Source organism: Chaetodon trifascialis, chromosome 5 (genome assembly GCF_039877785.1).
Source record: "Chaetodon trifascialis isolate fChaTrf1 chromosome 5, fChaTrf1.hap1, whole genome shotgun sequence".
NCBI classification, from domain to species: Eukaryota; Metazoa; Chordata; class Actinopteri; order Chaetodontiformes; family Chaetodontidae; genus Chaetodon; species Chaetodon trifascialis.
In genome coordinates this window covers 10,728,524-10,754,252 of record NC_092060.1, presented here as the reverse complement: position 1 = coordinate 10,754,252, position 25,729 = coordinate 10,728,524, and the positions used below count along the sequence as shown (strand labels likewise).

Here is a 25,729-nt window from a genome sequence, read left to right as displayed (position 1 = left end):
TGTTTACAAAACTGGAAGCCAGTCAGAGTATAATTGTTTGGATTATTAAGAAGTAACAGCCTTACAAAAAGCTGATCATTTGAATATGCATGGCTTTTTACCACCTAAAGTAAAATTCTATTTAATACAATTACATAAATCTTAACAGGGATACGGTGTGTTTTTAGGTGCATATTAGCTGTAATGTTCATTATATTATTACTTTACCAGAAAGGCATGCAGAGGTACTTTTTCCAACCCAGGCTGCGTATGGCTCCAACACCCCCCACCAAATACAGGGTAGGACGGCCTAAATGTAGCCTTAGTGTGTCAACGTTTTAACAAGTGAATCTGTAAAAGGGAACAGAATTTGAAAATGAGGGACCACCTGGGGGGCAAAAATGAGTCCTTTCATCCTGTTTTGTAAGAATTCTACCTGGCCGCTGATTTTCTGTGTGGTGATTTGATTAATTTAGGAATATTCAATAGTCATGAATATTTATGAGCACAAAACTGAGATAATAAAAGTCGATATTAAAAGGACCCTCTTACGTACAGGGCGTTAATATCAAGTACTAAAGCTGTCTCGAGGTCTTTATTATTCCAGTTGTTGTTGCGCAATTGCCCACTTTGCCCGCTTTATGATCAAATTTTACCCCCCAGTGGAAGTTACACCACTGGGTGACCAGAATATTATATGTACTCCACTACATCCAGGACTGCAGTACTTACAAGTACTTACAACATTAAGTCAAAATAGTGCTAATATGGTTTTCCTGAAATGACCAAGTCGCTTATTTGCTCCTGAATTGCCCTCTTGCAGGCAATTTGAGCTAAACAGGACTGTGGAGTGGTGACCAATCTTGCGCCGGTTTAATTCCAGCAGAACAGTGTGCGAGCCACAGTTGGTCTTGACCCCATCAAACAGGCACAGCAGGACACATTGCTGGTCAATGGAGTGGTCAACAGGACTGTGGCTTTTATTGAAACACTGTGGTTCGTGTTCAAAGGACCTGACCTAACACACAAATTAACTGCACTAAGTGAGGAGAGGAAGTCTTTTTCTTTTTCCTGTCTTCTCAGTGGAGTATATGGTTCCAGACTACAGTAGTATCTGTATAGATTTCAATTTATTCCATCAGTTCCATCACTTCCACTTGTTCATTCTAAACAGAAAACTCATGTGGCAAGGAAGAAAATTTACTCAACTGCCTCTGCAGGAAAAAAAAAAGTAGCGCACAATTGAATTGAATTGAATTGAAGTGTAACCAGAGGACTAACACAGTATATCTGATGTTCTCAGATAACAGGTTGATGCTCGGGATTGGAGGGCGTTCTAATACCTGAAAGCATATGAGGCTCAATTTTTCTTCCAGTCTGAGTCAATATTAATAAGGTTTGATCTTTATCTGATCTCTTCACCCCACCAAGGAGAATATAGATGAGATCAGTGCTCTGTTTGAGCAGCAGTTCAATACATCTCAAGCTCGATAACACACATCAGGCAGCCCGAACAGGATATAGCTTCACTGCAAATGGTTAAGAAAGATCGAGGGTGGCATTTTGATGTGGATTTCTGCTGTGAAACTTAATAAATGCTTGCTCAAATATCAGCCTGTCTCTTGACATAATTTGGGAGGTGTGCAGTGTTTGGCTTGTAAATGCCTGTCTCTAACAAACACCTGGTCAGCTTAGTTGCTGAGGCAAATAAAAACACATGCCGGTATTAGAGGCTTTACAGCTCTACTGTCTTTATGATCTCAATCTGCATGTGTCTCCTCCTCTGCTAGATTTAGACTTCTGTAAGGCTGGGCAGATGAGGAGCCCAGACTACCACATCCACCAACAGCAGCAACAGCAGCAGCAGCAGCACCAGGAGGAGGAGGAGGAAGCGCTGTGCTCCGGACCGGCTGCTCACGTCCACGGCCGTGGCTACTCCCTGGGCGTGGGCTCGGACGTGGACACGGAGCCAGAGGTGGACCCCTCTCCTAATCACGGCCTGCAGCACATGTGGATGCGCGGCCTGAAGTCCGAGCAGAGCTCTTGCCTCACGAGCCGCGCCAACTCCGCCCTTTCTCTCACTGACACTGAGCATGACAGGAAATCTGAGCCTGACAATGGTGAGTGAATTATTTTTCACCTCACTCCACAGGGGGATCATCCATCACCGTGCAAAATGCCCAGGGGAGGTCAAGTTTTCACTGAGCGGATAATAGTGCACCTTTGATGGTTCATTTGCGTGCATGTGAGTAGCATGCGGCGTGCTGAAGTCAGGCTACCTGTGTTTTACATTATATCCTTACGGTCTCATATTTTTTTCACCAACTAATGCAAGGAAAAACAACATTCCTACTTTTTTGAAGGTTTAAGTTAAAGCCTTGGGCAATTACATGATTGAAACTCTCAGTTTTTGAACTAATGCTAATGCTTAAGTTCCTCTCTCTTTGAAAGCTCTTTGATGTGACTAAATACAAAAAATGTAGAGTTATTTAGTCTCTGAAGTGAGCTGGTATTGGAGGTGAACCTGGGGTTGACTGGGGATGGAGCCAGAGGAAAGTCCAGTGGTTAACATCCACAGCATATGGCTTGGAAGGGATTGAATATCCATTGGAAACCTGGGGCAGATTTTGGTTCAAGGCTTGGAGGAAAAGGAATTGTGGGTTGGACGCCTGCAGTACCTGACCGGCTGCCTGAGGGCAGCTGACAACCGCCTTTGTGGGAGAACTACAGCCTGGAAGGAAGGAGAAGTTGAGAGGCGGGGGTGAAGATATGAGGCCAACTAGAGAAGAGTCTGGGATGGTGCCAGCTATCTGTCTTGCACTGCTGGGCTTGGCTTGGCTCCCCACAGATGGAGAGTTAGTTAGAGGTGCACACAAACAAAGACAGAGCTCTCCAACCCATCCCCAAGGGCACTGTCTGTTTATGTGCCGCAAAAAAGGTGGAACGTATTCAGTGGCAGAGAAAAAGAAGGGTGATAGAGAAAGAGAGAGAGGGGAGAAAAGGGAATGAGAGAGGGGGGAAGAATAAGAGACAGGGAGAGCAAAAAATGCTAATGAGAGAAAAGAAATGGTAATGTAATGGTATAATTAGAATGAGAATAAAAGGGAATGAGTGGTTGAGGGTAAAACAGGTGAAGGAGAAGCTGGTTTCGAGTGAGTGTCAGACAAAGATGGTGGGAGAAGGAGAGGGCTAAAACAGGGGGAGGAGAGAGATCACGCGAGGAAGGGTTTAGGATGTGCTTGTTTACGTTTGGGATGCACCCAGGGGTGCCGTTTAATGACGGCTGGATTGGACATGGAGTCAGCCTTGTGCAGAATCACGAGATGGAAGAGGCTGGAGAGAGAGTGAGAGAGAGAGTGAGAGAGTGAGAGTGAGTGCTTGCAGCATTACACAGTAATCAATTTGTGATGGCTGTGTGCATATGGACCAAAGTTATTACCATTTGAGATGAGGGACTCCATCTTTATCCAGGGTCAAAATGAAAGCTGTGAAAGGGGGAGGCAGATGGGCTTGCTGCAGAGGAAACAGAGGCAAATGTGGATGGATGAAGTCACAGAAGTGAGAGGAGAGGATTTAAATGTTCAAAGCATTTGGCCTCACTTGCACAATGTGCCAGTAAAGCTGGTTTATGTATAGATTTCATATGTCACATGAAGAGCTGTACAGTATGTCCTATGCCTCTCCAAACCTTGACACAATCTCTCTCAAGCCTTTCGCTCAAGCGTCACCCCGCTCTCTGCGTTTTCTCTTGCATTGGTATAATTTACTTGGCAACCAATCTTTTTCCCTCTCCACCACGAACACCCCATTTATTCTCATCCTCTTCCTGTCCATCTCTCTCTGACACGTGGCCAGGTGTGTCCATGCGTGGCATCCTCTAATAGGAAATGCATTATGGATGTCACATTTCTCTCCATCAGCACAACAAAGTCTCACACGCCCCTCTGTTCCCAGTGATAATGAAAGTTAGAGCCACTCGCAAAAAGAGGTTGGCGTAAAGGGGCTGAAATCAAAAAGCTAACGTCCCTGCCAAAATGAAAGTGCATTTTAAGTCGGCCCGACCTTGCTCTCCCTTTGTCTTCAGAGCTCGCCCCCTCCCAAACCCATTAATGATGTCAGCCTCAAACTGGCAGGAATCCTTTTGTTCCTGGTCTGATTGAAGCTGACAAGTCAATTTAGTCAGTGTGTGTGTTTATGTGTGTATGTGTGTGCGTGTGTGTGTGGATTTGAGTGTGAAAAAAATAGAGGCAGCGAGTGACAGATTAAGAAAGAGTAAAGGAGAAAGATTCAGTTTGTGTGTGAAGCCACGTTTGTACGGATGTCTGTCTTTATTCTCTTTCATGTGTGTGTGTGTGTGTGAGAGATGGGGTGGTGGGGGGTGCATGTCCAACTGTGACTCTCCCCTGAGGAAGGCTGTAGGCATTCTCGAGCACCAGTCAGACCTGCTGACAAACTCCAGAAAACATCAACACCCTCAGCTGACGACAGTGCACCGTTAGAACAGAGATTGGCAGTAGAAAGACAAAATGTAGTTCAGCTAGAGTTTAGTGCTGACACACACACACAATATATGTCCAAAGGTATGTAGACAATCAGGTCCATTTGTTAAATATGCCAAACCAAAACCACAAGTATTAATATGATTGTTTGTGGGGAAGCTTCACTTTGAACCCGGCTGCAGTCATTTGCTGCCGCTCACACAAGAAGCGTATTAGTGAGGTTGGTCACTGATGCTGGGCGGTGAGGACTGGCTCAGGTCCAGCCGTCCACTTCTTTACAGCGCGGTTAGATGGGGATCACGTCAGGACTGGAGATCTTCACGGGTCCAAAAATTAATGCTGGAACCTGAAAAGACATATTTGATAGCTAGGACCTGGACACATGCAGAACTGAGATGAATATGAATTAAACAAACTAAATGTTGTACAAATCAGTGAGCTTTCAAGGTGTTGGCAGCAGTATGTCTGAACCGCAGAGAGAGCCCGGCTAGCTGTGTCTTCTTCATGCCAGTCTTTGTTCTAAGTAACACAACAACCTCCTGGCTTAGACTACATGTTTAACGCACAAACATGACAGGAGTATTGATTAACTCTCAAAAACAAAGCGTATATTTCTCAAAATATTGAACTATTTCCATAATCAATGTGAAAATTCTTCTTTTGCTGTTACATTGATTGAATTGCAGAATTGATCGCTGAAATAAATGCTGGGAGAAAAAGAGGAGGAGGGCTGATGAGAGGGAGCAGATAGATTTGGTGTCAGTCCTCTGAATTACTGCCGTGTGGAATAATTGAAAAAACTACATTAGCTTTATTATCTGGGTTACAACACTGTCTTACAATGAGATGCTAATTAATTGACCACTTTTCATTAGTTTAATCAGTTGCAGATTTACTCTAGGCTTTTGTCTATCTTTTTAGCTTATCTTTTTCCTCCACTTTTGGGATTGACACATTGGCATGTAGCAGACAGCCTTCTGGTTTTACATCACTGCACTTTTCATACATCGTCATCCAAGCAGAAAAGGGTTCTAAGGCAAATGCAAACAGCAGTCCAATGAAAGGCTCTATCACTCATTATGGTAGATAACGCTCTGTGCTAAAATGCAAATATCTGTGTAATTACCATGGCCTGAATAACCACTTGATTCTGATTGGCCGCAGGACGTCCATTATTTTTTAAAAACTTGACAACTCCCTTATAACTGTCTGATCGCAGTGCTAAATTAATACACTAGAAAGGTTTAAGTGTTCCATTTCCGCCATACACTGCAGATAATGGTTTGAAGAAAATGGCTTTTCAAATTGCCTCAAACATTTAGAGTCCCCGAGTCAGCAATCAAGCCTTATGAAAGCAGTAACACGAAAAAACATGGCTCGGTATGGATGTAATCCCCCCGACAAGACATGTTAGGCCACATCTGTTGAGCTGACCGGGCAATGACATCGTGTTACTGCTATGTGCAAACAAACAGCAGTACGCAATGCCATAAAACATCACTACAATATAACTGAACACATATAAATAAATAAAAAAAAATGTGCATTAGTATTAAGTTTTTACTTGGTATTATCTTTATTCTCTGCTAAGTGGGCTGAATATTTCAAAACAGGATGTTACACAATGAATATTAAAACCCTGAGATCATGTGATCTAACACTCAATGGAGACAAAGTAATTTGAACAGAAATGAACAGAAAAGTCCCTTCCTTGCTAATTATCATCAGGCATGAATTTATTTACACTTGACAGCTTGTGTCTCTTGAATTCAATTTGAGCCCGCTCATTTCTCAAACCAATTTTCTTCCAACCATTAATTCCTTTGTTTATGTGTAAAAAATGCATTTTTCAACAGCAGAATTGTCCGAGATGGATGTCAACACTGCCAAAAATGTGTTTTTTGCCTCTCAAATTTTAAAAATTGCTGCTTTTCACTATTTTGTAACTTTGCAAATTAGCAACTTTTGGGATTTGGACTGTTGGTTGGACAACACAAGCAATTTGAAGACATTACAAAAGGCCCCTGGGTAATTACATACATGACGTACAAATGTATTTTTTGTATGTTTTGTCTGTCAGATTTTCCAATAATGGAAAATATACGAGAGGATAACAGTCTTGCTCACAAATCCTCATTTGTTAGTGTTTGGAAATGTTTTCAGCGCAATGTTTCCCAACTACATTGCACAAATGACTGCTAATGCAAAATGTACGATAATTGCTCGAGAAAGGGGCCAGAGGGATTTTTTCACATCTGTCTTCAATAATTTCTATTTTGTATTAAATGCCTGTGCAATAAATGAAGAATAAGCTAAATAAATGTTCTCTGCCGTGAATGACAGAGTGAACCTTACTGTTAAAGAGTAGATGTCTGCCAGGTCGACGCTCACCAACACTAAATGAGGCACATTGCACCAAAATAGAGTGTGCCATTAGACCTTCAAATAAAGTCATTTGAAATGTTTTTTTCACCATGTCGCTGTTGTCCTTGCCTTGAAATAAGACAAGCATGAATGTTACCTTAAACATCCTGTAAATGTTACGTGCCGGCTATAAACTAGGTTGTTTGAGGACCTGGGGGACCGCACAATGTCATAGAGGGCCCTCATATCCTTTATAAACATGGTCCATTATTTTTATAATGATGTGCCAAAGTTTTGCAGTCAAGTTTGGCCAAGTTATGTTCAAGTAAGTGTTGCAGAAGGTTAGCAAGGGCGTGGAAACAAAGGCTGGTAGAGCGGAGTGAAAAACTGACCATACGGTTTAATGAGCAAGCATTCGGCACAGAGAAAGACAAAGGAAGGGTGCAGAGACGACTGAAAGACGGAGAGGCTCGCTGGAAAGTAAAGACGTTGCACAGGATATTATAGAGCCATCATCAGAAAATCCCGGGGAAGTTTAGCTTTCATTCTAGTTTTAATTCCAGCTCACAATCATTTGATATGTGCTGTAGCTTGGAAGTTTGGAATACCGTTTAGACGAACTGATGGAACCTGGTGAAATCGCAACAGGTGTAACACAGCATAAGATTTCAGATGGGAGTCAGATTTTCAGGATTTCTCCTCTTTATGATGAAATTCTGACATCTATTAGGCAATCTGGACCTTTAATTAGATAGAGAGGGAATTACAAATGTTTCATGTAAGCCCCTTTATCCGAACGTGTCAGATAGGAGCATTTAAGCAATGTGAATGAAATGGGTTTTATGTGTTTTTTCTCCTTCTGATGCTGGAAGACATAAATCTCCTTTTGGCAGCTCTGCAGCTGTGAGAACCTCAGCGGAATCAGGAAACTACAATACCTCAGAGATAGAAACATCCACAGATGTGCCAATACAACCACATGTATGGACATGCACAGGCACACAAGCTGCATCCTGGTGTGTCCTCTAACCTCCCAGGCGTGTTTGCGTGTGCATGCTCAAGTAGAGGTCTAAGTGGCAACACCAGGCAACCAGCCGCACTCTCTAACTTCCCTCTTGCCTCCCCAATGCCCAAGGGGTTTTACAGGAATGGATTTGTCTATTAGCTCGTAAAGAACATTGCTCAGTGCCATATCGATCATCTGAGCTGTAACGTTTAGGGTCTTTAAGTTGTAGAGTTGATCTAGTGGTACACAGGCTCCCCTGGCTATTTTACCAGAGTGAGAGATGATCAACTTAACCCTGGTGCTGCGCTTGGCCAGAGAAAACGCTATAAACATGTCCGCTGGAGCCAGAAACCGTTTTTATTGAACCACCCGTTCAGCCATCCCGACGAGGCTGAAGAGCTTCCATGAATCCACCAGGTGCCTCATTGTAGCAGCAGTGCAGTTGTGTGCTTTTCCTCTCTTTAATAGCAGTCTCATCACGTAGTTAGCCATGCAGGCTTCTGTTCTTGACAAGCTGTCAAAATGCTGGACCCCACCCTGTTGTCCTAATGATGGACCTTTACAGCTCACTGATCCAAAGGAAGATCGACTGGACTGTACTGCGGGCTGATGGGGGGTTTAGGATGTGTGTTCATGTGCATGCGTATGTGTGTGAGAGACAGACAGACAGACAGACAGACAGACAGACAGACAGACAGACAGACAGAGCGAGAGAGAGATAATTTCTGTTCCGTCTCTCTCTGTGAATGCTTACGGCCCTCCTCCATTCTCATCTTGCTGCCATAGCAACAGTCATCAAATCAGAACATCAGCCGTAGCTTTCATCTCACGCTGTCCACTGGCTGCCTACAGGCTGTCTGTATACATAAACTGTGTGATGGAAACATCACAGAGTCCAGCCTCTACTTGCCATTTTAATAAGCGGTCACATCCAGCACGATTCCACGGTCACCTACACAGCAGAGAGGGTGAGAGGCGAGCTGGGCTTTTTTTTTTTTTAATAAACAGCCGAAGACGCGAGCTTAAAACTGTTTTCAGTTCCCAGCACAGTTGCAGTATTAAAATGAGAGGAGAGCATGGTGAGTGGCACATGAATAAGCTCACAGCAGAAGGGAACAATAGCCCTGAGAGTGTACCGAGAGATTAGTGCAAATCAGAGTGTTCCGCACTGGGGGAGAGAGGCTGAGAGGGGGCGGAGGACACAAAGGTGCCTGTACTGTACGGACACACACACACACTCAGATGCCCACACACGCTCTTGCTGTTTTGTGTTGTGTGTGTGAGGGGTCAGTGGGGTAGATTATTTGGGAGGGGTGGTAGAAAATGCAGTCACAAGACAGCTGGACTGACAAGAAAATGGTTGCGATGGCGGGGTGAGGAAATTAAAATGTTTCGAAGTAGAAATTTCCTTCTCATTTTTGGTTTACCTGAGATGTTTCCGTGCAGGCCAGACAGAAAAGACGCCGGGCTTCATAAACAGGTGGCTAAAAAGTCGAAGGAGAAGGGAAAAGAGAAGTAAGCAAATGAGGACCTTTATATGCGGCACAATACCATCCTCAGTGCGGATGAATGGGACCTGTCACTGAGCCTCTGCTGTGACAAAAGCTCGTCTGAATATCAAACCTAGGTTTATTATTCTGATAATCAGAATTGTCATCTGAGCCTGCATAGGGATTTGAATGCATTTGCCAAGAGAATGGGTGATAGTAATGACAGCGAAGTGGTTTCCCCACCATTAACAATTGCTGCCATTTTAGTTTAATTGCTTGTAGTAATAGCTGTTCCTCCGTCGCAGCCGACGTGATACTGCCAGGGATACTTCTGCCATAGCTGCGCCAGTGCCAGTGTTAAAGGCTGCCATCACAGCCATGATGCCAGTAGTAAAGGCTGTCGTTACATGGCACAGTGCCCTGAGCCTGTCAGACCTCCAGGGTGTGTACACCACCTGTCATTATCAGCTCTCAGCCCTGGCAGCTACCGACAGCTAATGGTCCACTGGGTCTCACCCAACAATCTGCTGACCAGTGTGAGTGCTGTTGGTTGGATGGCTGGACACCTACGCACACACATGCCCATGAGCACGCAGACATGCAAGGGCTCAGCTCTGCACGGACTTGTGCGCAGAGCAAACTGTAAGAGAAAAATAAGTTTTTAAGTTCAAGAGGTACGGCTTGAAAAAAATAGAAAAACAAAAAGGTGATATATGAGCCTATTTCAGTCGTTCACTTTGCCCTGGGATGGACTTCTTCTACTCACTGGAGAATTGTCTGTATGATTGATAGTATTGATTGCAAACTCGTCATAGGTAGCTTTTAATTGAAAAAAAAAAAAACACAATAGGACTTTGGACAGCCATTAATTGTTGCAGTTAATTAAGGTAAACATTAAATGAAGCGAGTTTTAATTGGTTTCTCTTGATGAGGGTAGGGATCTGGGGTGACCAGAATCTGCATATGTAAATAACTGAAAACTCCTCCAGGCCTCGGCTTAATTCTCTCTGCCTTTGAGTCCTCTCTCTCTCTTTCTCTGTTTCTTTTCCTCTGTTTCCGTCACTGTCTCGCTTTCACTCGTTTTTTTCTCTGAATGCATGCAAACCCCCACACACACAAACAGATTCACACACCTTGGCCCCAACCAAGCTGTCAGCAATATAAATGGGGCAGTTTTGTCAAGTGACATTGATGTGATGTATGTACATGCTAAATGCTAAACTGGTTCCCCCCGAAGTGATGCATTTGTTAAGACGAGACATGACAGATTGGCGTAAGACATCACCTTCATATTTACAAAACATGGAATTATCCCAAGGCCCACAACATTCATGCTGTGTTTATTTTTAGCATTTTATTTTTAAGAGGACGTCGTATGCTTGTGCTCACTGGTGCTCATCATAGCATGTTTGATTGACCATTTTCTCCTTGCACTAAAGATTCATTTATATGCTGTCAGACTGTGGCTTGGATAGCAATGTGTACATATGGAAAATACCACAGATATATCAAATAGTAGAGCCTTTTTTTTCCTCATGTCCTCTGAACAACTGCCACCTGTGCCAGAGGAGAGGGCGTTAATAGCGCTCCCAATCACTTTGCTAGATAGATCACCCTAACACCAGATAGATAATCATGCTGTTAAATAAATAGCTTCTTAAAATGCTTCAGAATGCTGCTAAAAGCATGAGCATTTTATGGGTGGCTTGGGAAAAGAGAGCAGTGGTGTCAGGCAGAGGGGGTGGTACTGAATTTGCATTACAGTGTCTGTGTTTGAAAGTGAGTGTGCCTCTGTATGTGTGTATGTGTATGTGGATGAGGCAAGACAGACAATTGGATGGCTGCTTGGTCACCCGGTCACCCTGCTGCAGTAGAAAAGCTTCTCATGGCCAATGCGCTGCTCTTGCCAGTGTTTCACAAAAACTGAATGTGCTAGCGCTGTCCAAACAGATGCTCAATGCCATTTCCAGATAGTGTTTATGTGTGTGCATATGTGGTGGGTGGGGTGAGAGTGTGTGTTTGTGTGTGTGAATGGATGTGTGCAGTGTATTTGTATGTGTCCATGTGCCTCCAAGTGAGTGTGCACTTTGTATTCATGTCTGTGTGCGTGTGTATTTAGTTCCAAACAGATGTTTTTTCCAATGTGTGTGTGCTAGCTGATCAGATGAACACCAGCCGGTGCAGCGAGCCTGGCCAAGGTGGATAATATTCAGTGCACGCTGCGGCCAATACTACACACACACACACACACACACACACACACACACACACACACTTAGACACACATTCTAACAGACAGACACACGCAAACAAACACACAGGGACACACAGACACAGACAGATGCACATACACCCACATCAACACACACACAAACACATACAGAGACACACACACAGACGCAAGCACACACACACATACACTCACACAAACCAAGAGATGGGCACACACACACACTCTCGCAAACAAACAGACACATACACGCACATCATTGTGTCACTTTTGGGGACATTACATTGACTTACATACATTTCCTGGAGACTCACACAAACCATAACCACAACCAGACACAAGCACACACACTCACGCATGTTATGCATGAGTTTTTAATGTTTCCAGTTGACTTGTTTTGAAACAAGAATCCTTAACTTTTAAATGTGCAGTCGATGACTACATGATATCCTATAAGAGACTGGGACCAGTGTGGATGAGACCCTCACCAGCTGCTAATCAGTGTAGAAGACATGGAAATAAGGAGCAGTGTTGTTCTTGTATTGCAGCGTAGAGCTAGTTAGTCCTCATATTATGATAAGGAACAGATATATGAATGTATTGAGTCATTGTAAGGAAAGACTTTTAGCATGAGGACTAAGCAATGTGTTTGGCAAACATAACCCTATCTCAGTTAACAAGTTTGGATGAGGAGTGTAATTTTCCTCCAAATCCCATAAATCAGGACCGTGCCTCCAACTGAGCCTAAATTCTCAGAATCTGAACCGTCTTTATTGACCAAGCATGCGCACACATACAAGGAATTTGACTCTAAGAACAAGGACAACAAGGCTGAGTAAATAAATGTACAGAACAGACATAATAGATGATTCAGACAAAGTATCAATCAAGACCGGCTCCAGCAGTGGATGTTGCAGTCATGGCAATTGTTGTTTGTGGGAGGGGTTGATTAGTTGCTTGATTTAATATGCTAATTTTGTATAAAAGCGGCCCACACAACGAAGCATAAAAGTGAGCGAACACTGGCTGACGCTTAAAGCTGATCCTCCCCTTTGTCCATCTGCAACCTTAGGGTGTATTATAATCTATTCAAGGAACTGCAGATCTGTAGTTTTTAGACCGACTGGATATGCGTCACCAGTTCTTAAGGTCTGCTGGCCTCCCTGGAGAAACTCGCGTTACATTCAAGGTACATTCATCTATTGTTTTGCTGTGTGTGGTGGAATAAAAGGAATGACCGCAGCCCTGCATGAGCAGGGAAGATCTCTGCACGATTTGGGAACGAACAGAAACGAGTCTAGTGTGTGAGATGTGTTGAGAGATGATCACCTCGGGGAAGCATGAGGCGAACCCCCTCGTAGCTGCAGAGAGAGAGAGAGAGAGATAATGGGGTATGCAGCTGACAATAGGTGGATGTGGCTCTCCTTTCTAGTCTTTTTGGGTCAGCACCAAAGATGGGTCAGCTCACAGACGGAGTGGAGGAAACAGAGGGAGGAAGAATGAATGAGAGTAATATCTCATATGTCTGTCCTTGCCCTCAGTTGCCCTCAGTCAAACTCTCACCATTATGCTTTCATGCCTGATTTATGTGATGTGGGTGATGTAGCAGTATCTTTTCTTTCTGCTTTACAAGACAGGAAACAGGGGGCTGGCAGCCACTTTAAACCAGCTTTGGTTTGGAGCTGTATTTCTACCTGGACCACACAAAGTGATCCAAATAGCATCTAACTATAAATCTTCTTGGTTAGGACTGACTACACCCTCTTGCCCTCATAGCCCAGGGCAATGCTACTTCCTTTCCTGTGGTGTGGTCTTGAGTGGGAAGGGCTTATGCAAGAGCTATTTACATCTGAACCATCTTGGCTGAATGGATTTCCCCTGATATCCCAGGCAGGGGGCAAGTAAAGAGGAGCGGGGCGGGCCAGCAGGTGAGACGTGCAATGTATCAGATGTCTATCTGCAGTTGTATGCTACATTAGTGGAATGAATGCAGGATGGTGTGTGATTTTTTTGGCCAGAGGCAGAGAGGGAGAGCAAGGAGAGAGAGAAATCTATAGATTGATATGCTCGTGACTGTTGTACAGGCATGAGAGGCAACTCTGTGTGGGAAGGTTTATCACAGATGAAGGTTATGATTGCGTGGATGCTATAATCACTGCTGAAATAAACACGGCTGGATGGTGCTGCCGCAATCATTGGTTAATACTTTAATGAAGACATGATGGCTCAGAGATCAAAACCTCTCCAGCTGAGATTACTGCTCCAGCTAATTTTATGTATGCACCGAGTGCACAGCTTTACAGTCCACACGTTCAGCGGAAATATTTCTTTTGGAAGGCCTATTCTTTCACGCTGCAGGTTGCACTTTGCAATTTTGCAGCCTTTTTTTAATGCAGTTATTTACTGAGTGCAGCCACAGGGGAATTGGTTTGTTTAGTGAGTGGTGGGGAGCCACAGTTATACCTTATACCTTAAACTTTGTTTTGCCCACAGTTGACATCAGGGATCATCACTGCACATAGCTTTTGTTCATTTGTCAAAGTCTCTCTCTCCTCTGTCCCTCCATTTCTCATACACCTACTGGTATCATCAGCCACAGACTCTAACCACCCGCGGCGAATGTGAATTAACAGACGGCATGCTGCTCGCAGCACCTTGCTTGCCACTGAAACAGATTCATCACAAAGACCTAGATACAGCCTTTTCTCACTAATACACACATACACACTCTTTCACCCTCGAATAGCACCTCACATATCATGCGTCCATGGTGTAACACTCCTCACACTTACACACTGTACTTTGTGATCAAGAGAACAATAAAGTTGGTAACAGACTCTTCTTCTTGCTTCCTTTAGGAGACTGCAATGTTTCTGAGCTTGTGAGTTGACTGTATCTGACAAAATATTCCTACTTTCGCTCAGATCTGTACTCAAAAAACATCCCTGTTCACATCTCCCCAATTGCCATGTTTATATATGAGTGGGAGATGCTAGAAAATCAATGTCCATCGGAAGTTGAAAGGAAGAGTGAGGCAGGTTTGCCCACAGGTCAGAGGTGCATTGTGGGATATTGACTAGTTCCCGGTGCTGCAGTAGGCGTGTTGAGACAACACATCTACACGAATATTATTGACAAAGGCAGTACAACCCTGCACCTCAGTAAAGTGGACACATACTTTATCATCCTCAGAGAGAAAATTCATTTTCACAGTCAGTACATGAAAACTCCGAACACGCTCACATGGGGGTATACAGGAGGGGGGGCATGTTAGCACCAAAATGCATGTTTCCCTCATGAGACTCAATATGTAGCTTTTGACCCACCATAAATATTTTTCAGATGCTTGATTTTCATTTATGGCAATTTAATGTGATGCAAAAGCTTTCACTGAGTTCTCATTATTGGACTATTGCTGGTGCCTATTGGCTGCAAACTGCTACCTTGAGGAGTGTGTGCAGATCATATTTCCTCCTGTGACAATGTGCTGCTGCTGACCAGCCAACTTACAACATGTATTATCAGCCTCAGGTGCAGAACTGAGGTCAAGGTGCTACAGTGAATGGGGTGGCATGGAGGGATGTGGCACAGTGCTTCTGGCTTGGCTGAACACACCATCAAACATAACTGACAGCATTTGTTGGTGGGAAACCAGTGTGTGTGTGTGCGTGTGCATGTGTGTGACTGTGTGTGTTGTCAGTAAATCCGACTGGCCATAGGGTCACCTGTACAGTGGGGCTGGGCTCTGAACTGGATAGTAGTCTCACTGCCATGATCAAAAGAAGTGGGAAATCAATGAGAAGCACATTTTCGTCTGCTCCCTTCCCAGGTCAACAGTGGGAGCAGCAGCGACAGGCATGTAGGCGTACATGTCCAGTGAAGAAACATCCAGATTTTTTTGCCTAATTTGACTTTTTTTTTTTTTTTTATAAAAAGTTTGAGAAGTCATTCACTTGGGTACACAGCTGAGCTTTTGAAGGTGCAAAAAATAACTTACAGGAAAGAGTAATGTATTGTAACTGTATAGGGTACTGTCCCAGGGAAAGGCTTTTGTACTCCAGCTCTTTTTTCTCAGAGTGGAAAACAGTCATAGGAAGATATGAGGAAAAACCAAGGTGTGAGTTAATGTTGGCCAAAGCATAGGCTGAACTCCTTGGAGATCTTACCTTGTCCATAGCAGAAAATACCACATAAATAGAGGGTCAAACAAAGTTTCCTTGGGAAACAGTAACTCATATGTAATATATTCGCATCATAGCTTTATTTAATTATTTAACCCAAAATGCTGCTTTAAATCTTATAAATAAATCAGAGGCCTCTCTAGTTGAACTGTCTAGCTGATGTCACACTGTGAAGTGTTGACCAGCAGAGCATGTCAGAAACATGGAAGAGCTGATACAGCTACAGCTCAGTTATCTCTATGCTTCTGATTTGGTTATATTGATGTTGCATAAAATAGCTCAGCTCAAATTTCAAAGGTGATACAAATGGGCCAATGCCTACAAAATTTCCTGAGTAATTTATAATATTAGACATTAAGCTATGAGTTGTTTGAACCATCTGATGTTATACAATCCACTGTGTAAACAAAATGTTTCAAAAAGTTCTTCTTTATTAAAGATAGTTTTACCAACAAAACTCACTTCATGACCTTCAGGAACTTTTGCTAAGTTTTTTTTTTTTTTTTATTTAAACTGAAAATGTTTTATTTCCATCTTTGCTGGAGTCATTTTCTTTCACAACATTGATCACAAATAATTTAACATTTCAGGGCTCCAGGATCACAGACATACAATGGAACTATTAATGTACAAGTGCATTAAGGCAACAAGTAATTGCTCAGCAAAGCACACATTTTTTATTTTTTATTTTTTATTTTTACAAGTTCGATATGTGCAAGTGGATGGGAGGTAGATGAAACACACTGAGGGGGTGTTCAGGGCTGTGTGCAATAATGAACTATATATACATGTGTAGCAAAGCTAACATTCTGTTAGCATTCTACACTCCCCCTCTCGAAATAGAGACTATTCAGGCTTGTTAGGCTTCTAAGAGCTGCATAGAAGCCTGTCATTTCACATTAAAGTAGCCTAGAATTGCTGCTTTCATGGATTTAGTTCTCACTGGACAGCAAATGATATATTCATGTATAGATTTGAGATGGGAGGCAGACAAGGCTGTCTACTCATCCCACATTAGCTTCTATGTGTGTGTGTGTGTATGCAGACGTGTGCCCTTGTGAGTGTATGTTTGTCCCGAGCTGGTACAATGCATTTCCATTATAAGGCATATGCCACCTTGTGTTATGGTGAGCCGAGCCGTTAGCTGTTACTGTGACTGTCACATCTATAGAGGGGAAGGGAAGGGGATATTTCCTGTTTAGATGCCACCAATTTCCTCTTCATGCATGGTGCACACACACACAACACACACATGCGTATACGCCCACACACAATTGATAGATTTATTATAGCGTGTCAGGAAAGTGCAGGCTTCACATTGCAGCAAAATGGACCCATTTGGCGGGCGAACAACTGCTCCCCCCCCCCCATCTAACTCTTCTAAACCCCACTTTCTCCCACCCCCACCCAACCAGCCAGCGTGCCAGCCCACTCAGCTGAATCCGGAACGGCACCAAATACATGTTTCTGTCACAAGCTTCGTGTCAGCTTTTTTACATGAGCAGGAGAAATGGGGAAAGAACGGGTCATTCTGACAGTTGGAATCACTCTGTGTGGATCTTAAATGTTTTACGGCCTTAATGGGCCTCCAGAAATAGATGCAGTGCTAATGTCCTCTGACTCTAGGAAAAGGGGGAAGAATGTGTCTGTGCTACATAAAGTGTGTGTATTCGTGTGCTTGGGAATTTGTGTGAGAGCGTGCGCCTGTCCATTTGTGTCTGTGGCTGCTCGCGTGTGCGATTCAAATGGGTTTAAGTGAGGGATTCACGCATGCAAATGAAGCCACTTAAATCTGGGTCCTTTTCCCCCCTCTATCTCAAAGGACACCCTATTCTCTATTTAGAGCACCACTTTGACATCAGCCCTATGGACTCAAGGCCTATTGGGGCTTTGGTCTTGAGTGGTGCACTATAGATGATAAGGAATCAGATTATATAAGGAATTCACTCTTATATAATCTCACATCCTTAGAGATATCCACAACAAATCTTCAACAAGCTTCTGCCCTGATGTAGAGACTCAACATAACGCATCGCCCAGCTTGAGCATTAAGCATTACCTTTTGAAGAAGTGTTCAATATTGTGGGATTCCTGGCATTCGGTGCTTCCAGACAGCCTTTGCTGCTTTAGAACAGTTAACCATCTCCCAGCATGGTTCCTCTTCTCCAGACAGACTCTGACTTAGAATATTGATCTCGCTGCTAGCTGTATCCTTACCCCTCAGACAATCCATACTAAATGTATTAGCTGTGGAGAGAGCTACAATGTCCTCTGAAGCTAATCATATTTAGCCACAGAGAGAGGTATCTTTAAAGAAGCAGCCTATTTTCCGGGCCAGAGTGAATTGTCCAGACCAGAGGATGGTGCTGCAGTGTGTAACATCAAAAGGTGGGCTTCAGAGGCTGGCCTTATTAGAAGACCATTTAGGTTCATCTTTAACCATCCAGCCCTAATGTGCATGTGTGGGTTCACACAAACAAATCACATATGTTCTTGCCTATGCAAGAGTAATGCGATACACCCAGTAAGGTTTTTCATCATTTCTCTTCTCTGTCCCACCTCTCACACACAACTGTGCTCTCTCTCTCTCTCACACACACACACAGACACACACACACTTTTATGCATCACAGCAGGCATCATACAGGAGAGCAGCACTGATTGTTGAGTGGGGCAATCAAAGGCTTTGATGCTAATCAGAGCTCTCTGTCCTGCCAGTTTGGGATGATGGTGGAAATATACAATAAAGAAAAGGTTTTATAGCAGATGCCCAGTGCCTCGCTGATGTGATTGCTCTCTGCCTCATTCACTGGGTAGCAGGGGATGAAAATCAGCCTTGAGCTGGGGGATAGGGCTGTATACTGGCTTGTGTGAGCTCCTAATGCAGTGCCACATGTAATGAGCTTTGGATTTGAGTTTTCTGCCTAATCTGCTAAATACTTTGTGAACCATTCATTACATTTGTTTGGGTTGATTTCCATGCTGCTACTTCTGTAGAGATGACAGTATTACTTTGTTTGGCGGGATCTCCTGCAAACCGCTCCGATAACACCTGTGCCGCTTGATGCATCGAGCGTATTCCTGGCACTCATCTCCTCTCTTGGTAGGGGGCCTGCCGGTGATGTGTGTTTTTCTAACCGTTGATTTCTCTGAATGTGCTCTGAGCGCTTCTGTGTTCATCTCCGCCTGTCTTAGCTCTTGCCAGAACCTTTTTCCGACATATGTGCTTTTGCTTTTTGATTTTGTGTGTGTGTTTGTGTGTGTGTCTATAAGAGAGAGAGAGAGAGAGAGAGAGAGAGAGAGAGAGAGAGAGAGAGAGCGAGAGAGAGAGAGAGAGAGAGGAGAGTTTTTGACAGTCCATCTCCATCGTGTTTTTTTTTTTTTTTTTACCATACACACCGTGCATGTGAGTGTGTATGTGTGTATGTTACCTCTCCTTGTTGGTTGACAGGCTGTTGTTCGGCCTTCTGACAGACACTTCCATTAAATCATGCTGCAGTGGTAACCCGCAGTGACAGGACGCCATTGCCTCCCTGGGATTCCTCCATCAGGGTCTCTCATGCGCTTAACGAGGAAGTAAACATGCTAAATTGTCTGTTGGAGATGAAGTGAAGAGGCTGTCTCAATGCTGCATGTCACGTGTGATGTCCATACATCTCAGTCTCCTTACTCAAAGCAATATGCATAACGCAGTGAGCATATACACCTAAGAGCCATCTTTGTTCCTTAAATAGAAAACACACCATGCCTTAGCATTATGAGAATACACAACATTAATGTTAATGTCATATGCTACCAACAGAAAGAGAGTAGACTCAGATATGTGGGCTATGCATGATGATACATTTGCAAACACTTATGATATATACTATCATAATATAATTCTGTAAATTATTGTGAAATTTGAGGCCCATGTCAGTCAGGGATGACCGTGGTTGGCGTATCCTACTGGTCTGCCTTCTGGGCCGGCATCTCTTGTGACTGAGAAGACTGAGTGGACGTCTCTATTGCAGACATTGCATCTGTGTGTGGTTTCAGGTGTGTCTGTGTTGTAGCATTCTTTTCTTCAGGGCCTCTTGTCGATCAGTTTCTGCTCTCTTATCTTGAGGTGTTGCTGCAGGGCCTTCATGTCTCTCTTGCAGACATCTTTGTTGCGCAGGTGGGGATGGCCTGTCTCCTTCAAGTTGCCAGGTCTCCGTGGAGGAGGTCTTTGGGGATGCAGCCATCCTCCATGTGACAGACGTTGCCAGCCTGCGTAGCCTGTACATGCTGGGGAGGCTGGCGCAGGTCAGAACCTCAGTGTTGGTCTTTCCAAGACATGCCCAAGATGCGGCAGAGACCTCTCATATGGAACGAGTTGAGTCTTCTCTCCTACCTGGCATAGGCTGAGTGTTGCTTTTGCACAGCAGTGTGCTGACAGCACAGGTGTTGTACACTGCATTCTCGATCTTAACTGTTAGCTTGGTGTTTGCCACACTTGTGTGGTGAGACAGGTATTGTTGTTGCTGCCTTCTCAGTCCTCTTATTGATTTCGACCCAAGGTAAGTGAACTGGTGGACAACATCCAGTTTGTAGTTGTTGGTGATGACTGGCTAAACCTGGACGTTTGTCTTCTTCAGGCTGATAGTTGGGCAAAAGTGTTTGCAAGCCTGGGAAAAGTGATCCATCAGTGTCTGGAGTTCTTGCTGAGTGTGGGTCGTAACATCATCATCGACAAACAGGGGGCTTTGCGGACTTTGGCCTTCGCTCTGAGGCAGGAAAGGTTGAAAAGCCTGCCATCTGATCTGGGATAGAGGCCTCTGTTGCAGCTGAAACATGCAACATATAAAAGGCTTAATTGTGGTTAGAATGGTGAGAAACTGCCAATTCCTCAACGTATGGTGAGATATAATATGACAGAAGACCATCAGCATACACTATGAAATAGTAGGACTCATATTTGTAGTCATACAATATTTTAGGCACTGAAGACTGGTCTTCTGAAATAAGTGGCAGTGTCTTAGACCACAACCACACTGATAGTTTTCCAGAAACCTTTTTGTGGTTTTCTGGTCGCTGCACATATTTCTGCAGACAATTATTTTCAACTACACGGCGGTGCAGCAGTGCTATTGGTGCAGCCAGGCCATGCAATAAGAAATGCAGCTCCTTTGATGACTCGCCTAATAAACCAGTGCTGCATTTGAAGATGCTCTTTGTTGTAACGAATCTTCCTGCAGATTGAGGCAGTCTGCCTTGGAGCTGCCTGGTGAGAAAACACTGAGTGGATTTTGAAGAGGTGTTGAGTGCAGGGGATGATGGCTTTGCTTGTTCCTTTTAAGGTTATTTTAAGCTGCAGACCTGCAGGGTGTGTATGGTGTGTGAGTGTGCGGTGTGTGTGTCAGGGTTGTGTTTTAATTAGAGAGACAGGAGTGTGTCCTTGGGCTGCCGCAGAGGGTCAGGAGAACCTGGTAGTCTGGGAGAGCAGTGGCTGGGACAAGTCTGGCAGGGCTGCTAAACACCCATTACCCAGACGTGTAGATGCACTCAAGAGTGCACGCTCACACCCACACCCGTACACACCCATGCACACACAAATGCACATACGCGTCCTGGTCTTGGCGCCATTCCTGTTGGCCGGTGATACCATGGTAACTGAGCAGCCTGCATCTCCATGTGTTCCATGGCCTTCTCTCGTGTCTGAAAGCAAAATTACCACTGGCACTACTCTGGGGAGATGGAGAGAGGCAAGGGAGAGGTGGGCAGATTGAGAAGGGCAACAGGAGGTGGAGTGGAAGGAGCAGGGGAAGGTTGAGAGGGAGGTGAGGGGAATTGAAAGAAGAAAAGGTTGAGAGGGGAGAGGGAGGAAGCATCTGACATTTATGTTCCTGGCCGACAGAAAATGCCACTTCAGGCTGGCATCTCTCTTTCATTCTCTTTTGCTCTCTCCAGCCTCGCTCTGACCCCAGGCTCGCCTCCCTCACCTTCCATACATCATGCTCCATTCCCGCCACCTTCCAGCGTTCACTCGTCCACTCATTTCCTTGCAGCAACATCTTCCCATTTTGCTATGTCTGCCTCATGACCTCTGGCTTTCATCCAGCCATTTCTTGGTCTCCCTGTCGTCATTTCCATATCACAGACCCTCACTATGCCACATCATGCCCATCTTTCGTCAGCTTTCCTCTTTGATTCCTCACCTCTGAGTCCTCTTTAACCTCCCCTCTTTTCCCCTCCCATACCTGGATTTGCATCTCCTCCTTTCTCTCTTTTTCTCCCTAGCTAATCCCCTACTCACCCCCTCCCCATACACCTTTGGTGTGCCTTGCCTGGGTCCCAGCCGATGATGGGACTCATAAAGCTTCCCAGATGAGGCGATAGCTAATGGCTGTTGAATAATGCATGGCAGGCAGGATTTAGAGAGCCCAGTCTATTAGCCTGACCAAATACTCTGGGCTTTTATTAAAGACCAACACTTACAATTACAAACTACATTAAGGCTGGGGTCCTGTCATAGCTCCCCCCCTCTCCCCATTCGTCGCTGTCTCCATGGTCATTGCTAAGGCAGAATATTATCTTTTGCTTTTTAAGATTTTATAGCCATGAGCAACTGACCCTTTTAGAAGGGGTCAATGACAGTCTTTTCTGGTTATTGTATCTTTCTTTGCGTAATTGTGTCAGAGGTTAGTGGCCCTTTTAGTCACAGCTGTTGATGGAAGAAGAGACGGGTGAGGCTGAGGGCAGTAGTGTCACATTTTCATTGTTGCTGTTCAGTATGAAAAAAAGGGTTGATGCTTACATGTCGCCTTTTTATGTCACTCTGTGCTGTGGATTGTTGGTTTCTGTGGCTGTTTCAGCAGTTGTGTGTCCTAGCGTTGGTGACGGTGTGTGCTAGTGTGTGTGTGTGTGTGTGTGTGTGTGTGTGTGTGTGTGTGTGTGTGTGTGTGTGTGTGTGTAAGACTGAGATACACATTGGCGTTTGAATATGCATGCTCGTGTACACACCTGTATTACTCCCTCTGCTCCACTGCTGCAGAATTGTCATCATCTTCTAGATGGATTTTAATTTGCTTTATGCTTACTGTTGCTGCTGCAGATGGGGCTCCCTCACACATAATTCCACATGATTATACACAAATGTTAATGGCTGCTAATGGCTACAAGTGTCTGGAAGTGTGTGTACTATAAGTGGCTTCTGAATAGTCTTAAAGTGTTGTTAGCTAATGGCTATCTAAACATCCTTCTACCTGGCTATGCTTAAGTGCACACTTAGCTGTCCTTCTGTAATAGAGTATTGACCTATGAATCTTCTAATTCTGAGATCACTATGCAAAGGTTCATTTTGCATTTGCATACTACATTGAGACACGTCTGCAAATTCTTGACAAGTTTGCAGAGTTAGGTGTTTGTGTTTGCCGCACAGTGTGTTGAAGTATTTTCAGAATGACACCGCGGTCACGAGATCAATGGCCAGCAGGCCACTGTGTTTCAGTCCCAGGGTTCAGTTTTTATATGCTGCCAAATCTTTAATCATGTAGTTCAGAAAACCTAGGGGATATCTCAGCCATGTCAGATACACAGTAGGCACCATAAGGGTTGATAGATTGATGTCAGTCAGTTCAACACAGGAAGTGTCAACCCTAAACCCTTGATCCATCTCCATATCCTCAGCCTCGGTCCCTCATCTGCCATGTGTCTGGAGAGCTAAGTGATTACATGTCTGATCCACCAACGATCGGATGAAAAGCTGCCGCTTCATTTGTGGCCAAAAACATCAACCTCATGACCTACCACTTCCTGTTTATTTGTGTGTGTGTGTGTGTGTGTGTGTGTGTGTGTGTGTGTGTGTGTGTGTGTGTGTGTGTGTGTGTGTGTGTGCGTGCGTGCGTGCGTTTGTGTGTGTCTTTCTCACTGATGTTTATTTAATCTGATCTCCTGGCTGACCCTGCGGCCAGCCAGTGTTCCTCAATAGACTACACTCTATATATAGTATTCCCTAAATGTCACAAATGACTTTTAAAACACACACCAGCCTCCTTTAACCAATTTATATTGGAGATGTGATACAAGATTCAAAGATACAGCAACATCCAAACAGAACCACATTCATCAAAAATTTACTTTTTCCATTTGCAGCCTGTAAAATCATAAAATGTGGCATATAAAGTTACAGTCAGCAGCAGTCAATGGAAAGACTGTGCCACAGCTAATGCTATTTCTAAAATATACTGACCCTTCAACACAATAGCCTACCTGAGGCCACAGACATAGTATTGCATAAAATATGCATTTAGATGCACGACACTGATCTGTAAACCGAAGTGAACCCAACTGTCACCATTTAAGTGAAAAATCCATCCTTGGGACCACCAAAGAAGCGTGTAACTTCCCATTGTTTCTTTGCCAGTGTGGCAGTAGACATCATTTCTGACTCTATACTTGAAAGAAAAATGAGGAAATATTGATCTTTTTTTATTCAGTTACTCAAAATTAATACCTTTGCAAATCCTGAATGTGAGACAAATCAATAATAAATCACAGCTGAATCGAATCGTAACGAATTAGCTTTGCATCGCAATGTTGCATCTTTCAAATTTATCTCTATCATTTCGGTATTGCACACATAACAAACTGTCTGCAAGGGAGAGAAATAGCCCCTACTTTGAAGACGGCTTTGAGGCTTTCGGCAAAAAAGCGCTTTTCTGCCTCAGTTGAATGTCTGAGTACAAGAGGGTCACTAAATGTCTTGTTTTCCTCTTCACCTATCAAAGAAGCTAATTGAGTTTAATAAGTGAGTCGAGGGCAGAGGCATCCTGGATGAAGGGAAAGAGAGAGAATAAAGACGTACTGGTCCGCAGTGTTTTTGTTGATAGAGGGAGAAGTGATTGGGAGGAGGGGTGAGCACAGAAGGTAGGTATCAAGCACGTCCCACAGATTTTCTGATTGCATCTCTACAGCTTTATACTGATATGGACATTAATAAACAACTCTGTGTGTGTGTGTGTGTGTGTGTGTGTGTGTGTGTGTGTGTGTGTGTGTGTGTGTGTGTGTGTGTGTGTGTGTGTGTGCGCGTGTGTGTGTGTTCACCGTTGTTGAGACAGCAGAGGACTGCAGTGTCTTATCTTCGTTAACGCTATTCCTCTGTCTCTCTGGAGGCGTGCAGGGAGCAGAGGGCAACTGCAGTCTGATGTGGGGCATCTGTTCCCACATTTGTTAAGCTTCTCCTGGTGTGTGTGCGCGCGATTTTAGGAGGGAGAGAGAGCGAGACAGACGGAGAGCGCCGGAAGAGTGCGAAAGCGTATGCATGCGTGCGCGTTGTGATCGGTGTGATAGGTGCGGTCGGTGGAGTGGAACGGCAAGGTGTTGTTGCAATAGAGGGCAAGTGCCGACTTGTCATTGGTCTGTGTTAATGCTGACCCGGGGCGGTGGCTGCACTCACCTCATTGACCGCAAGATGGCCGCCAGTCGAGTCTGCAGGTGGTGCTGAAGACACATCTCTTTCCTCTGATTCTCTCCCTCTCTCTTCTTTGTATCTCTATCTCCCTCCACCATCTATTATATGTTCCAGTTGGAATACCAAGCAGCCCCTCATCCCTTCTGCTGTTCACCCGACTTGCCATATTCACACAGACCTGTCCTCTCGCGCACGGTGCATATATATGTACGCCTCTCTCTCAGTGCTCCGCTCTCCATACTGTAATCTCAATGGGGACATTACATGCATAATCTACTCTATAATAAGACTCTAGTTGGCCCCCGATGCCTGGTTAAGATACGAAGGGAGATGTGTTAATTAGACTCATTTACAGCACCAGCTAGTAAAGAGCAGGACCCCTTCACAGATGACCTGCTTCTCCTTGAAAAGAGCCACAGAGTTACTGATCAAAGTTTCACATGGTGAACCACTGGGGATCTGGAGGTGAGCTGAGATAGTATCACTGGACTTCTTTAAGTCAAGAGCAGCCGTGGTAGATATAATGGGAATAGGAATTATTGACTGG

At 44.2% G+C, this 25,729-nt stretch overlaps 1 protein-coding gene across 1 annotated transcript in view; it reads left to right on the top strand.

Annotated features, from left to right (window-relative positions):
• The window catches only part of tenm1 (teneurin transmembrane protein 1), a 161,640-nt gene that overhangs the window by 16,237 nt on the left and 119,674 nt on the right, over nucleotides 1–25,729 (top strand). The window contains exon 3 of the mRNA XM_070962146.1: nucleotides 1,770–2,099. Coding sequence (XP_070818247.1) covers nucleotides 1,770–2,099 — 330 coding nt within the window. The remainder of the gene's footprint in view (nucleotides 1–1,769; nucleotides 2,100–25,729) is intronic.